The following is a 15,000-nucleotide window of genomic DNA, read 5'->3' on the forward strand; positions in this document are numbered from 1 at the left end:
TCACCCCTCTCTCTCTCTCTCTCTCCATCTTCCCCTTTCTCACTCTCTCTCTCCATCTTCCCCTTTCTCACTCACCCTCTCTCCATCTTCCCCTTTCCCACTCTCCATCTTCCCCTTTCTCACTCATCCTCTCTCCATCTTCCCCTTTCTCACTCTCTCTCTCCATCTTCCCCTTTCCCACTCTCCCGCTCTCCATCTTCCCCTTTCCCACTCTCTCTCCATCTTCCCCTTTCCCACTCTCCCTCTCCTTTCTCTCACTTTCTCTCTCTCCATCTTCCCGCTCTCCCTTTCTCCATCCCTCCCTCTTCTTAACCACTTTCCTGCCTTTCCCTCTCTCTCCCCACCGTGTCCTTTTCTCCCCGCTCCCTTCTCCCTCTCTCAAACCCTCCCTTCGCCACTGCCCCTCACGCTCCCTCCCTCATTCCCACTCTCCATCATGGCCTTCCCCCATCCTTCCCTCTTGCCTCGGTGCCTCCTTCCCTCCTCTGCCATCCTATTACCCTTCTCTATCCCTGTTTCATGCTCTCCTTCCCTCTCGCGTTCCTCCACAGGAATATAGAATTTAGGAGAGGTGGAGGCCATTCAGCCCCTCGAGCCTGCTCTGCCATTGAGTAAGATCCTAGCTGATCTGATGTGACCTCAACTCCACTTTCTTGCCTCCCCCCCCAGGTCACCCTCGCCTCCTCCAGCACTCTCTGAATTCTGTGATCCTGTGAGTATTCGGTCGAATTGCTGACCCACTCGACGATCCAAGTCCCACTGTCGAGGCCCGACCTCCTCTTCACAACCCTCTCTCCAGCCTGTCCTTGGCCTCACCAGTGTCGGTAGTGACCGTCCATTTGGCCCCTTTGCCAAATCAATGGCGTCGATGGTCAATCGGCGGGAGGGCCCCACCCCAGCACTGACCCTGCGGCACACCGCTGGCCATACCTTGCCACCCCGATAAAGGCCCACTTAACCCCTGCTCTCCGCTTTTCCCATTGACCACTCCATCCCTCATCCATGCTCTCCAGCATCATGAAATCCGCTTTTGCAGAGCAACACGTGAACACGCAGTAAGGCCACTCGGCCCATCGAATGCTCCCCCATTCGATCAGACCAATCTGATTGTAGCCGCGACCCCACATTCCTGCCGACCCCTTGATGACCTTTCACCTCCCCCTCGTTAATCAGGTACCTCTCCCGCTCCGCCTCAGAAATATTCCCCGATTCTGCTCCCGCTGCCTTTTGAGGAAGAGAGTTGCGGACACTCACCAGCCTCTGAGAGACAACATTCCTCCCGAAACCGGTTCCCCCTCCCCGTCCTCCTCCCCCCCCCCCTGCTGCTCCCTGTTCCCCGCTCCGACGAAGTGGACAATCTCACCGTGCGTTGAATCTTTTGCATGTTCTCCGCCACAGGAACCCACCTCAGGCTTGGACTCCAGCACCGCCTACAGCTTGTGCGCCACCCTCAAACGTTACGTGGAAAAGCACCGAAAGACGGTCGTCTCGTCGATTCACCAGCCCTCCTCGCAGATTTACCACATGTTCGACAAACTGCTCCTCATGAGCGACGGAGAGGTGCGTGGGTCTTAACATCAGGGATAGCTCAGAGCTTCCGTCACCAATACGCCCGCTATCAGCATCGAGCTCTCCCAGGACAGGTCCAGCACGGGTTAGATACAGTGTAGAGCTCCCTCTACATTACCCTGACAGTGTGTCCCCCACTTTATACCCAGTGTCAGCATCGAGCTCTCCCAGGACAGGTACAGCACGGGTTAGATACAGTGTAGAGCTCCCTCTACATTACCCTGACAGTGTGTGTCCCACTTTATACCCAGTGTCAGCATCGAGCTCTCCCAGGACAGGTACAGCACGGGTTAGATAGTGAGTAATCCCAGTAATTTTTGACCTATCCTTGTTTTGTAGATCGCCTACTACGGAGCATCATCCGAAATCCTGGAATTCTTTGCTGCTCTCGGTCTCCATTGTGCCCCTCACTACAATCCGGCTGACTTCATTTGTGAGTATCGGAATCAGTATTTAGATGAGGCCACAGCTGGAATTTCCTTTCCAGTTTCCTTTGTGGATCCGAATCAAACAATTCAGCAAGGAGACTTGGGACTGCCTGGAATATGGATCGCCATTCAGCCCCTTCTCCAGCCTGTTACACAGAAACAGGAGGCCCCATTCAGCCCCTTCTCCAGCCTGTTACACAGGAACAGGAGGAGGCCCCTTTCAGCCCCTTCTCCAGCCTGTTACACAGGAACAGGAGGAGGCCCCATTCAGCCCCTTCTCCAGCCTGTTACACAGGAACAGGAGGCCCCATTCAGCCCCTTCTCCAGCCTGTTACACAGGGACAGGAGGCCCCATTCAGCCCCTTCTCCAGCATGTTACACAGGAAGAGGAGGAGGACCCATTCAGCCCCTTCTCCAGCCTGTTACACAGGAACAGGAGGCCCCATTCAGCCCCTTCTCCAGCCTGTTACACAGGAACAGGAGGAGGCCCCATTCAGCCCCTTCTCCAGCCTGTTACACAGGAACAGGAGGCCCCATTCAGCCCCTTCTCCAGCCTATTACACAGGAACAGGAGGAGGCCCCATTCAGCCCCTTCTCCAGCCTGTTACACAGGAACAGGAGGCCCCATTCAGCCCCTTCTCCAGCCTGTTACACAGGAACAGGAGGCCCCATTCAGCCCCTTCTCCAGCCTGTTACACAGGAACAAGAGGTGGCCCCATTCAGCCCCTTCTCCAGCCTGTTACACAGGAACAGGAGGCCCCATTCAGCCCCTTCTCCAGCCTGTTACACAGGAACAGGAGGAGGCCCCATTCAGCCCCTTCTCCAGCCTGTTACACAGGAACAGGAGGCCCCATTCAGCCCCTTCTCCAGCCTGTTACACAGGAACAGGAGGAGGCCCCATTCAGCCCCTTCTCCAGCCTGTTACACAGGAACAGGAGGAGGCCCCATTCAGCCCCTTCTCCAGCCTGTTACACAGGAACAGGAGGCCCCATTCGGCCCCTTCTCCATTCTGTTACACAGGAACAGGAGGAGGCCCCATTCAGCCCCTTCTCCAGCCTGTTACACAGGAACAGGAGGAGGCCCCATTCAGCCCCTTCCCCAGCGTGTTGCACAGGAACAGGAGGAGGCCCCATTCAGCCCCTTCTCCAGCCTGTTACACAGGAACAGGAGGCCCCATTCAGCCCCTTCTCCAGCCTGTTACACAGGAACTGGAGGAGGCCCCATTCAGCCCCTTCTCCAGCCTGTTACACAGGAACAGGAGGCCCCATTCAGTCCCTTCTCCAGCCTGTTACACAGGAACAGGAGGAGGCCCCATTCAGCCCCTTCTCCAGCCTGTTACACAAAAACAGGAGGAGGCCCCATTCAGCCCCTTCTCCAGCCTGTTACACAGGAACAGGAGGAGGCCCCATTCAGCCCCTTCTCCAGCCTGTTACACAGGAACAGGAGGCCCCATTCAGCCCCTTCTCCATTCTGTTACACAGGAACAGGAGGAGGCCCCATTCAGCCCCTTCTCCAGCCTGTTACACAGGAACAGGAGGAGGCCCCATTCAGCCCCTTCCCCAGCCTGTTACACAGGAACAGGAGGAGGCCCCATTCAGCCCCTTCTCCAGCCTGTTACACAGGAACAGGAGGCCCCATTCAGCCCCTTCTCCAGCCTGTTACACAGGAACAGGGGGAGGCCCCATTCAGCCCCTTCTCCAGCCTGTTACACAGGAACAGGAGGCCCCATTCAGCCCCTTCTCCAGCCTGTTACACAGGAACAGGAGGCCCCATTCAGCCCCTTCTCCAGCCTGTTACACAGGAACAGGAGGCCACATTCAGCCCCTTCTCCAGCCTGTTACACAGGAGCAGGAGGAGGCCCCATTCAGTCCCCTTCTCCAGCCTGTTACACAGGAACAGGAGGCCCCATTCAGCCCCTTCCCCAGCCTGTTACACAGGAACAGGAGGAGGCCCCATTCAGCCCCTTCTCCAGCCTGTTACACAGGAACAGGAGGAGGCCCCATTCAGCCCCTTCTCCAGCCTGTTACACAGGAACAGGAGGCCCCATTCAGCCCCTTCCCCAGTCTGTTACACAGGAACAGGAGGCCCCATTCAGCCCCTTCCCCAGCCTGTTACACAGGAACAGGAGGTCCCATTCAGCCCCTTCTCCAGCCTGTTACACAGGAACAGGAGGCCCCATTCAACCCCTTCCGCCCGTTACACAGGAACAGGAGGAGGCCCCATTCAGCCCCTTCTCCAGCCTGTTACACAGGAACAGGAGGCCCCATTCAGCCCCTTCTCCAGCCTGTTACACAGGAACAGGAGGACACATTCAGCCCATTCTCCAGCCTGTTACACAGGAACAGGAGGAGGCCCCATTCAGCCCCTTCTCCAGCCTGTTACACAGGAACAGGAGGCCCCATTCAGCCCCTTCTCCAGCCTGTTACACAGGAACAGGAGGCCCCATTCAGCCCCTTCTCCAGCCTGTTACACAGGAACAGGAGGCCCCATTCAGCCCCTTCTCCAGCCTGTTACACAGGAACAGGAGGACACATTCAGCCCATTCTCCAGCCTGTTACACGGGAACAGGAGGCCCCATTCAGCCCCTTCTCCAGCCTGTTACACAGGAACAGGAGGCCCCATTCAGCCCCTTCCCCAGCCTGTTACACAGGAACAGGAGGAGGCCCCATTCAGCCCCTTCTCCAGCCTGTTACACAGGAACAGGAGGCCCCATTCAGCCCCTTCTCCAGCCTGTTACACAGGAACAGGAGGAGGCCCCATTCAGCCCCTTCTCCAGCCTGTTACACAGGAACAGGAGGCCCCATTCAGCCCCTTCCCCAGTCTGTTACACAGGAACAGGAGGCCCCATTCAGCCCCTTCCCCAGCCTGTTACACAGGAACAGGAGGCCCCATTCAGCCCCTTCTCCAGCCTGTTACACAGGAACAGGAGGCCCCATTCAGCCCCTTCAGCCCGTTACACAGGAACAGGAGGAGGCCCCATTCAGCCCCTTCTCCAGCCTGTTACACAGGAACAGGAGGAGGCCCCATTCAGCCCCTTCTCCAGCCTGTTACACAGGAACAGGAGGCCCCATTCAGCCCCTTCTCCAGCCTGTTACACAGGAACAGGAGGCCCCATTCAGCCCCTTCTCCAGCCTGTTACACAGGAACAGGAGGCCCCATTCAGCCCCTTCTCCAGCCTGTTACACAGGAACAGGAGGAGGCCCCATTCAGCCCCTTCTCCAGCCTGTTACACAGGAACAGGAGGCCCCATTCAGCCCCTTCTCCAGCCTGTTACACAGGAACAGGAGGCCCCATTCAGCCCCTTCTCCAGCCTGTTACACAGGAACAGGAGGCCCCATTCAGCCCCTTCTCCAGCCTGTTACACAGGAACAGGAGGCCCCATTCAGCCCCTTCTCCAGCCTGTTACACAGGAACAGGAGGCCCCATTCAGCCCCTTCTTCAGCCTGTTACACAGGAACAGGAGGCCCCATTCAGCCCCTTCTCCAGCCTGTTACACAGGAACAGGAGGAGGCCCCATTCAGCCCCTTCTCCAGCCTGTTAGTGAGAGGACAGCCACTCACTATCCCCTTGAGGCAGGAATGGAGGGGGTGCTGAGTGAGGACAGCCACTCCCTCCCCTCGAGGCAGGAATGGAGGGGGTGCTGAGTGAGGACAGCCACTCCCTCCCCTCGAGGCAGGAATGGAGGGGGTGCTGAGTGAGGACAGCCACACTATCCCCTCGAGGCAGGAATGGAGGGGGTGCTGAGTGAGGGCAGCCACTCCCTCTCCCCTCGAGGCAGGAATGGAGGGGGTGCTGAGTGAGGGCAGCCACTCACTATCGCCTCGAGATGGCATTGGCGATTGGGGGCGGATGGTGAAGAGCTGTTTTGGACAAGCTGAATTATCCGGAGGGTGGGAATTAGCCGACTGGGAGAAAGTGGGAACAATCGCTTCCTGGCCAACGAACCATCCGCACAAACAAAGCTGGAGATCAGGATCAAGCACAGATCCCAGGGCGCGCATTGCAAATGTGACACCAGGGAGAGTTTCCACGGTAACCTCCACTTCTTTTTCCGTCATTGCTTCCAACAGTGGATAAGGTGAAGGAGTCCCCGGAGGTGCGGAAGCGAATCGTGGCTTCGGCAAACGATTTACGGTAAGGAATCCTGTTACTCACCCCTCACCTCCGACATTCAACCTTTGCGTCTCCCAGATCGCCCTCCGAAAGGTCAGCAACACGTTTTGAAAGGGCAGGCTCTGGGTGCGGCCTAGTGGCCTCGGCCCGAGGGTTGGGTAGCTCGTTCCTCCGTGGCCGGATCTAACGAGATACCCCGGTGTGGAGGTTAAGGATACTCTTATTGGCAAGTTGGGAGGTTCCGCAGGCTGGGGGGGGTGGGGGGGGGGGGGGGGCACAGAGATTGGGGTGGCATTTTTAAATGGCTGCAAAACTCTGGCTGCATGGCTAGCTGAGCCCGTTGGTGCAGGAAATGCGACGAGTCTCTCTGTCAGGGACCCTGTTTAAAGAGGGAGTCTGTCCGTCAGGGACCCTGTTTAAAGAGGGAGTCTCTCTGTCAGGGACCCTGTTTAAAGAGGGAGTCTCTCCATCAGGGACCCTGTTTAAAGAGGGAGTCTCTCCGTCAGGGACCCTGTTTAAAGAGGGAGTCTCTCCGTCAGGGACCCTGTTTAAAGAGGGAGTCTCTCTGTCGGGGACCCTGTTTAAAGAGGGAGTCTCTCCATCAGGGACCCTGTTTAAAGAGGGAGTCTCTCCGTCAGGGACAGTGTTTAAAGAGGGAGTCTCTCCGTCAGGGACAGTGTTTAAAGAGGGAGACTGTCCGTCAGGGACCCTGTTTAAAGAGGGAGTCTCTCCGTCAGGGACCCTGTTTAAAGAGGGAGTCTCTCCGTCAGGGACCCTGTTTAATGAGGGAGTCTGTCCGTCAGGGACCCTGTTTAAAGAGGGAGTCTCTCCGTCAGGGACCCTGTTTAAAGAGGGAGTCTCTCCGTCAGGGACCCTGTTTAAAGAGGGAGTCTCTCCGTCAGGGACCCTGTTTAAAGAGGGAGTCTCTCCGTCAGGGACAGTGTTTAAAGAGGGAGTCTCTCCGTCAGGGACAGTGTTTAAAGAGGGAGTCTGTCCGTCAGGGACCCTGTTTAAAGAGGGAGTCTCTCCGTCAGGGACCCTGTTTAAAGAGGGAGTCTCTCCGTCAGGGACCCTGTTTAAAGAGGGAGTCTCTCCGTCAGGGACAGTGTTTAAAGAGGGAGTCTGTCCGTCAGGGACAGTGTTTAAAGAGGGAGTCTGTCCGTCAGGGACCCTGTTTAAAGAGGGAGTCTGTCCGTCAGGGACCCTGTTTAAAGAGGGAGTCTCTCAGTCAGGGACACTGTTCAAAGAGGGAGTCCCTCCGTCAGGGACAGTGTTTAAAGAGGGAGTCTCTCCGTCAGGGACCCTGTTTAAAGAGGGAGTCTGTCAGTCAGGGACCCTGTTTAAAGAGGGAGTCTGTCCGTCAGGGACCCTGTTTAAAGAGGGAGTCTCTCCGTCAGGGACCCTGTTTAAAGAGGGAGTCTCTCCGTCAGGGACCCTGTTTAAAGAGGGAGTCTGTCCGTCAGGGACCCTGTTTAAAGAGGGAGTCTCTCCGTCAGGGACCCTGTTTAAAGAGGGAGTCTCTCTGTCAGGGACCCTGTTTAAAGAGGGAGTCTGTCCGTCAGGGACCCTGTTTAAAGAGGGAGTCTCTCCGTCAGGGACCCTGTTTAAAGAGGGAGTCTCTCCGTCAGGGACCCTGTTTAAAGAGGGAGTCTCTCCGTCAGGAACCCTGTTTAAAGAGGGAGTCTCTCCGTCAGGGACCTTGTTTAAAGAGGGAGTCTGTCCGTCAGGGACCCTGTTTAAAGAGGGAGTCTGTCCGTCAGGGACCCTGTTTAAAGAGGGAGTCTCTCCGTCAGGGACCCTGTTTAAAGAGGGAGTCTCTCCGTCAGGGACCCTGTTTAAAGAGGGAGTCTCTCCGGCAGGGACCTTGTTTAAAGAGGGAGTCTCTCCGTCAGGGACCCTGTTTAAAGAGGGAATCTCTCCGTCAGGGACCCTGTTTAAAGAGGGAGTCTCTCCGCCAGGGCCCCTGTTTAAAGATGGAGTCTGTCCGTCAGGGACCCTGTTTAAAGATGGAGTCTCTCCGTCAGGGACCCTGTTTAAAGATGGAGTCTCTCCGTCAGGGACCCTGTTTAAAGAGGGAGTCTGTCCGTCAGGGACAGTGTTTAAAGAGGGAATCTGTCCGTCAGGGACCCTGTTTAAAGAGGGAGTCTCTCCGTCAGGGACCCTGTTTAAAGATGGAGTCTCTCCGTCAGGGACCCTGTTTAAAGAGGGAGTCTGTCCGTCAGGGACAGTGTTTAAAGAGGGAATCTGTCCGTCAGGGACCCTGTTTAAAGAGGGAGTCTCTCCGTCAGGGACCCTGTTTAAAGAGGGAGTCTCTCCGTCAGGGACCCAGTTTAAAGAGGGAGTCTGTCTGTCAGGGACCCTGTTTAAAGAGGGAGTCTGTCCGTCAGGGACCCTGTTTAAAGAGGGAGTCTCTCCGTCAGGGACCCTGTTTAAGAGGGAGTCTCTCCGTCAGGGACAGTGTTTAAAGAGGGAGTCTGTCCGTCAGGGACCCTGTTTAAAGAGGGAGTCTCTCCGTCAGGGACACTGTTTAAAGAGGGAGTCTGTCCGTCAGGGACCCTATTTAAAGAGGGAGTCTCTCCGTCAGGGACCCTGTTAAAGAGGGAGTCTCTCCGTCAGGGACCCTGTTTAAAGAGGGAGTCTCTCCGTCAGGGACCCTTTTTAAAGAGGGAGTCTGTCCGTCAGGGACCCTGTTTAAAGAGGGAGTCTCTCCGTTAGGACACTGTTTAAAGAGGGAGTCTGTCCGTCAGGGACCCTATTTAAAGAGGGAGTCTCTCCGTCAGGGACCCTGTTTAAAGAGGGAGTCTCTCCGTCAGGGACCCTGTTTAAAGAGGGAGTCTCTCCGTCAGGGACCCTTTTTAAAGAGGGAGTCTCTCCGTCAGGGATCCTGTTTAAAGAGGGAATCTCTCCGTCAGGGACCCTGTTTAAAGAGGGAGTCTCTCCGTCAGGGACCTTGTTTAAAGAGGGAGTCTCTCCGTCAGGGACCTTGTTTAAAGAGGGAGTCTCTCCGTCAGGGACAGTGTTTAAAGAGGGAGTCTCTCCGTCAGGGACAGTGTTTAAAGAGGGAGTCTCTCTGTCAGGGACCCTTTTTAAAGAGGGAATCTCTCCGTCAGGGACCCTGTTTAAAGAGGGAATCTCTCCGTCAGGGACCCTGTTTAAAGAGGGAGTCTCTCCGTCAGGGACCCTTTTTAAAGAGGGAGTCTCTCCGTCAGGGATCCTGTTTAAAGAGGGAATCTCTCCGTCAGGGACCCTGTTTAAAGAGGGAGTCTCTCCGTCAGGGACCCTGTTTAAAGAGGGAGTCTGTCCGTCAGGGACCCTTTTTAAAGAGGGAATCTCTCCGTCAGGGACCCTGTTTAAAGAGGGAATCTCTCCGTCAGGGACCCTGTTTAAAGAGGGAGTCTCTCCGTCAGGGATACTGTTTAAAGAGGGAATCTCTCCGTCAGGGACCCTGTTTAAATAGGGAGTCTCTCTGTCAGGGACCCTGTTTAAAGAGGGAGTCTCTCTGTCAGGGACCCTTTTTAAATGCAAATGCTCACGGCGCCGAAGTCCCAGGTTCGATCCCGGCTCTGGGTCACTGTCCGTGTGATGTTTGCACATTCTCCCCGTGTCTGGGTGGGTTTCGCCCAAAGATGTGCAGAGTAGGCGTATTAGCCACAATAAATTGCCCCTTAAATGGAAAAAAAGAGAATTGGGTACTCTGAAATTATAAACAGAACAGTATAAATCCAGCCTTTTCCGAAGAATATAAGATTAATTTAGGTTGAGGTGCAATTCTGCCCTTGTGGCCACTCACCGTTTGTGACCCGATTCATCGATATTCCCAGGAAAACCAGCTTGGAATGTCCACTGGACCCGGGATTCAGTGAGGAGACGGAGGAGAAAATCCCAAATGGCGTCGGTATGAAGAAGGACGTGAGGCGGAAAGGAACCCAATACGCACTGACAGAAGGTATTGATTCCCCAAACCCACACACAGTGTGTCAAGGTAATGTAGAGGGAGCTCTACACTGTATCTAACCCGTGCTGTACCTGTCCTGGGAGAGCTCGATGCTGACACTGGGTATAAAGTGGGGGACACACTGTCAGGGTAATGTAGAGGGAGCTCTGCACTGTATCTAACCCGTGCTGTACCTGTCCTGGGACAGCTCGATGCTGACACTGGGTATAAAGTGGGACACACACTGTCAGGGTAATGTAGAGGGAGCTCTACACTGTATCTAACCCGTGCTGTACCTGTCCTGGGAGAGCTCGATGCTGACACTGGGTATAAAGTGGGACACACACTGTCAGGGTAATGTCGAGGGAGCTCTACACTGTATCTAACCCGTGCTGTACCTGTCCTGGGACAGCTCGATGCTGACACTGGGTATAAAGTGAGGGACACACTGTCAGGGTAATGTAGAGGGGGCTCTACACTGTATCTAACCCGTGCTGTACCTGTCCTGGGACAGCTCGATGCTGACACTGGGTATAAAGTGGGGGACACACTGTCAGGGTAATGTAGAGGGAGCTCTACACTGTATCTAACCCGTGCTGTACCTGTCCTGGTAGAGCTCGATGCTGACACTGGGTATAAAGTGGGGGACACACTGTCAGGGTAATGTAGAGGGAGCTCTACACTGTATCTAACCCGTGCTGTACCTGTCCTGGGAGAGCTCGATGCTGACACTGGGTATAAAGTGGGGGACACACTGTCAGGGTAATGTAGAGGGAGCTCTACACTGTATCTAACCCGTGCTGTACCTGTCCTGGGAGAGCTCCATGCTGACTTTCTGCTGCTCTCTCTATCTCATTCAGGTGATTCCGCCTCCATTTCGGAGAAAAGTTCAAACGGGAAATGGCCATCCTCCTATTTCACTCAATACCGCACTCTGACCTCCCGCAACTTCAAACAACAACGAGCAGTGATTCTGTCCTGGTTGAACATTGTTCAGACATTCACCATGGCCATTGTGCCCGGAGTCATCTGGTGGCAGATCCCAAAAGTAGAGGACCAGATCCACGCCAGGTCAGGATTGGTACGTCAGAGCGCCCATATGTAAGAGGGAGTGCCGCACTGTCAGAGGGTCAGTACTGAGGGAGTGCTGCACTGTCAGAGGGTCAGTACTGAGGGAGTGCTGCACTGTCAGAGGGTCAGTACTGAGGGAGTGCTGCACTGTCAGAGGGTCAGTACTGAGGGAGTGCTGCACTGTCAGAGGGTCAGTACTGAGGGAGTGCCGCACTGTCAGAGGGTCAGTACTGAGGGAGTGCTGCACTGTCAGAGGGTCAGTACTGAGGGAGTGCTGCACTGTCAGAGGGTCAGTACTGAGGGAGTGCCGCACTGTCAGAGGGTCAGTACTGAGGGAGTGCTGCACTGTCAGAGGGTCAGTACTGAGGGAGTGCCGCACTGTCAGAGGGTCAGTACTGAGGGAGTGCTGCACTGTCAGAGGGTCAGTACTGAGGGAGTGCCGCACTGTCAGAGGGTCAGTACTGAGGTAGTGCCGCACTGTCAGAGGGTCAGTACTGAGGGAGTGCCGCACTGTCAGAGGGTCAGTACTGAGGGAGTGCCGCACTGTCAGAGGGTCAGTACTGAGGGAGTGCCGCACTGTCAGAGGGTCAGTACTGAGGGAGTGCCGCACTGTCAGAGGGTCAGTACTGAGGGAGTGCTGCACTGTCAGAGGGTCAGTACTGAGGGAGTGCTGCACTGTCAGAGGGTCAGTACTGAGGGAGTGCCGCACTGTCAGAGGGTCAGTACTGAGGGAGTGCCGCACTGTCAGAGGGTTAGTACTGAGGGAGTGCTGCACTGTCAGAGGGTCAGTACTGAGGGAGTGCTGCACTGTCAGAGGGTCAGTACTGAGGGAGTGCCGCACTGTCAGAGGGTCAGTACTGAGGTAGTGCCGCACTGTCAGAGGGTCAGTACTGAGGGAGTACCGCACTGTCAGAGGGTCAGTACTGAGGGAGTGCCACACTGTCAGAGGGTCAGTACTGAGGGAGTGCCGCACTGTCAGAGGGTCAGTACTGAGGGAGTGCCGCACTGTCAGAGGGTCAGTACTGAGGGAGTGCCGCACTGTCAGAGGGTCAGTACTGAGGGAGTGCTGCACTGTCAGAGGGTCAGTACTGAGGGAGTGCCGCACTGTCAGAGACGGTACTGAGGGAGTGCTACACTGTCAGAGGGTCAGTACTGAGGGAGTGCCGCACTGTCAGAGGGTCAGTACTGAGGGAGTGCCGCACAGTCAGAGGGTCAGTACTGAGGGAGTGCTGCACTGTCAGAGGGTCAGTACTGATGGAGTGCTGCACTGTCAGAGGGTCAGTACTGAGGGAGTGCTGCACTGTCAGAGGGTCAGTACTGAGGGAGTGCTGCACTGTCAGAGGGTCAGTACTGAGGGAGCTGCACTGTCAGAGGGTCAGTACTGAGGGAGAGCTGCACTGTCAGAGGGTCAGTACTGAGGGAGAGCTGCACTGTCAGAGGGTCAGTACCGTCCGGGTCCGAGACGCTTCTGTTTCTCCCCTTCACAGACAATGAGAACCCCTCGCTCTCAATCAGACCGTGTGCACCTCCAGCCCTCGGTAGTATCCAGTGCCAGTTTGGGTGGGGTTTTACTCAGGTTGAATAAGGGGCCATTTCTAACCCTCTCCTTTGTTAACGTTTTAGATCTATTTCATTTTGCTGTATTGGGCATTTACTCCCATCTTCCACACCTTGACCACATGTAAGTATTAAACGACTGACTAAACTGGCAGGTCTAAGTGTTAAGTCCGTGTGTTTGTTTGGGGGATATAGTAATGATTGAAACGTGAATGTGGAGAGTATGAGTTAAAACTATGTCGACCATTACGCGGCCAATTGATGTGTGGAGGCTGTCGACCAGGAAGATCGCAATGGACTGATCATGTGGGCAGGGAAGTGGCAAATGCAGTTTAATCCAGACGTGTGAACTGATGGATTTGACGAGGGTCAACGTGATGGGGGAATACACCATATGTGATTGGATACTGTGAAGTGTGGAGGCACGTTGGGGTGCACTCCCACAGATCCCGGACGGGGTCCGCACAGGTCAGTACGTTAGTGGAGAAGGCAGATTGGATAAATGCCTGAATTAGCCAAGGTCTAGAATATCGGAGCTGGGGTTATGCTGGGGCTGCTGGGTAAGGGACCCAGCCGGAGTGGACAGTCCTGGTTGGCAGACCAGGTTAACACAGTGAATGTTGCCAGGACTGGAAAGATTCAGCGATGAGGAATCTGGCTGGGCTGGGGTTGTTTCATTGAGGCCGAGGGGAGATTTAAATGGGGGTTATTAAATTTAATTTATTTTTTAAAATAATTTTTATTGAAATTTTTACAATATACAAACATCTCAACTCTATTAACAAACCAACCGCGGTATCACCCCAAGAACAATACCCCCCAACTTCAAACGCAACTACAAACAAAAGAAAAAAACAAAAGAACACCCAAACAAAAGGGAAAGAGATAACGCCCGCCACATCCCCCAAACCCATGTACACAGTTCTCCGTCCCACCGATCCAAACCCCCCCCCCCCCCCCCCCTCCGGGTTGCTGCTGCTGCCGGCCTATTTCCCTACCGTTCCGCCAGGAAGTCCAGGAAAGGCTGCCACCGCCTAAAGAACCCTTGTACCGACCCTCTCAGGGCAAATTTCACTTTCTCCAATTTAATGAACCCCGCCATATCATTGATCCAGGCCTCCACGCTTGGGGGCCTCGCATCCTTCCATTGGAGCAAGATCCTCCGCCGGGCTACTAGGGACGCAAAGGCCAGGACACCGGCCTCTATCGCCTCCTGCACTCCCGGCTCCACTGCAACCCCAAATATTGCGAGTCCCCAGCCTGGCTTGACCCTGGATCCTACCACCCTCGACACCGTCCTTGCTACCCCCTTCCAAAACTCCCCCAGCGCTGGGCATGCCCAGAACATATGGGCGTGGTTCGCTGGGCTCCCCGAGCACCTAGCACACCTGTCCTCGCCCCCGAAATACCTACTCATCCTCGTCCCAGTCATGTGGGCCCTATGCAGCACCTTGAACTGTATGAGGCTAAGCCTCGCACAGGAAGAGGAGGAATTCACTCTCTCCAGGGCATCCACCCATGTCCCCTCCTCAATCTCCTCACCCAGCTCCTCTTCCCATTTACCCTTCAGTTCTTCCACCGAGGCCTTGTCTACCTCCTGCATCACCCGGTATATGTCCGAAATCCTCCCTCCTCCAACCCACACCCCCGAGAGCACCCTGTCCCGTACCCCACGTGGGGGCAGCAAGGGGAACCCCTCCACCTGCTGCCTGGCAAACGCCCTAACCTGCATGTACCTAAACATGTTTCCCGGGGGGAGCCCGAACTTCCCCTCTAACTCACCCAAGATCGCGAACCTCCCCTCCACAAACAGGTCCCTCAACCTCCTAACCCCTGCCCTGTGCCAGCCCATAAATCCGCCATCAATGCTCCCTGGGACAAACCGATGGTTCCCCCGTATCGGGGCCTCCATCGAGCCCCCCACTTCTCCCCTATGCCGTCTCCATTGCCCCCAAATTTTGAGGGTAGCCTCCACCACCGGGCTCGTGGTATACCTCGTTGGAGGGAGTGGCAACGGCGCCGTTACCAGCGCCTCCAGGCTCGTGCCCACACATGATGCCACCTCCATCCTCTTCCATGCTGCCCCTTCCTCGTCCATAACCCACTTACGCACCATCGCTGCGTTGGCAGCCCAATAGTATCCACAGAGGTTGGGCAACGCCAGCCACCCCCTATCCCTGCCACGTTCCAAGAACACTCTTCTCACCCTCGGAGTCCCATGCTCCCACACAAATCCCGTGATATTCCTGTTGACCCTCCTAAAAAAGGCCTTCGGGATAAGGATGGGGAGGCACTGGAACAGGAACAAAAACCTCGGGAGCACCGTCA

At 55.5% G+C, this 15,000-nt stretch overlaps 1 protein-coding gene across 1 annotated transcript in view; it reads left to right on the plus strand.

Annotated features, from left to right (window-relative positions):
- Positions 1-15,000, plus strand: part of LOC119968062 (ABC transporter G family member 14-like) — a 64,142-nt gene that overhangs the window by 25,892 nt on the left and 23,250 nt on the right. Inside the window, exons 3-8 of the mRNA XM_038801162.1 lie at positions 1,399-1,560; positions 1,909-2,002; positions 6,068-6,131; positions 9,932-10,056; positions 10,905-11,125; positions 12,739-12,796. Coding sequence (XP_038657090.1) covers positions 1,399-1,560; positions 1,909-2,002; positions 6,068-6,131; positions 9,932-10,056; positions 10,905-11,125; positions 12,739-12,796 — 724 coding nt within the window. The remainder of the gene's footprint in view (positions 1-1,398; positions 1,561-1,908; positions 2,003-6,067; positions 6,132-9,931; positions 10,057-10,904; positions 11,126-12,738; positions 12,797-15,000) is intronic.

The sequence above is a fragment of the Scyliorhinus canicula genome, chromosome 6 (genome assembly GCF_902713615.1).
Source record: "Scyliorhinus canicula chromosome 6, sScyCan1.1, whole genome shotgun sequence".
Taxonomy (NCBI): Eukaryota; Metazoa; Chordata; class Chondrichthyes; order Carcharhiniformes; family Scyliorhinidae; genus Scyliorhinus; species Scyliorhinus canicula.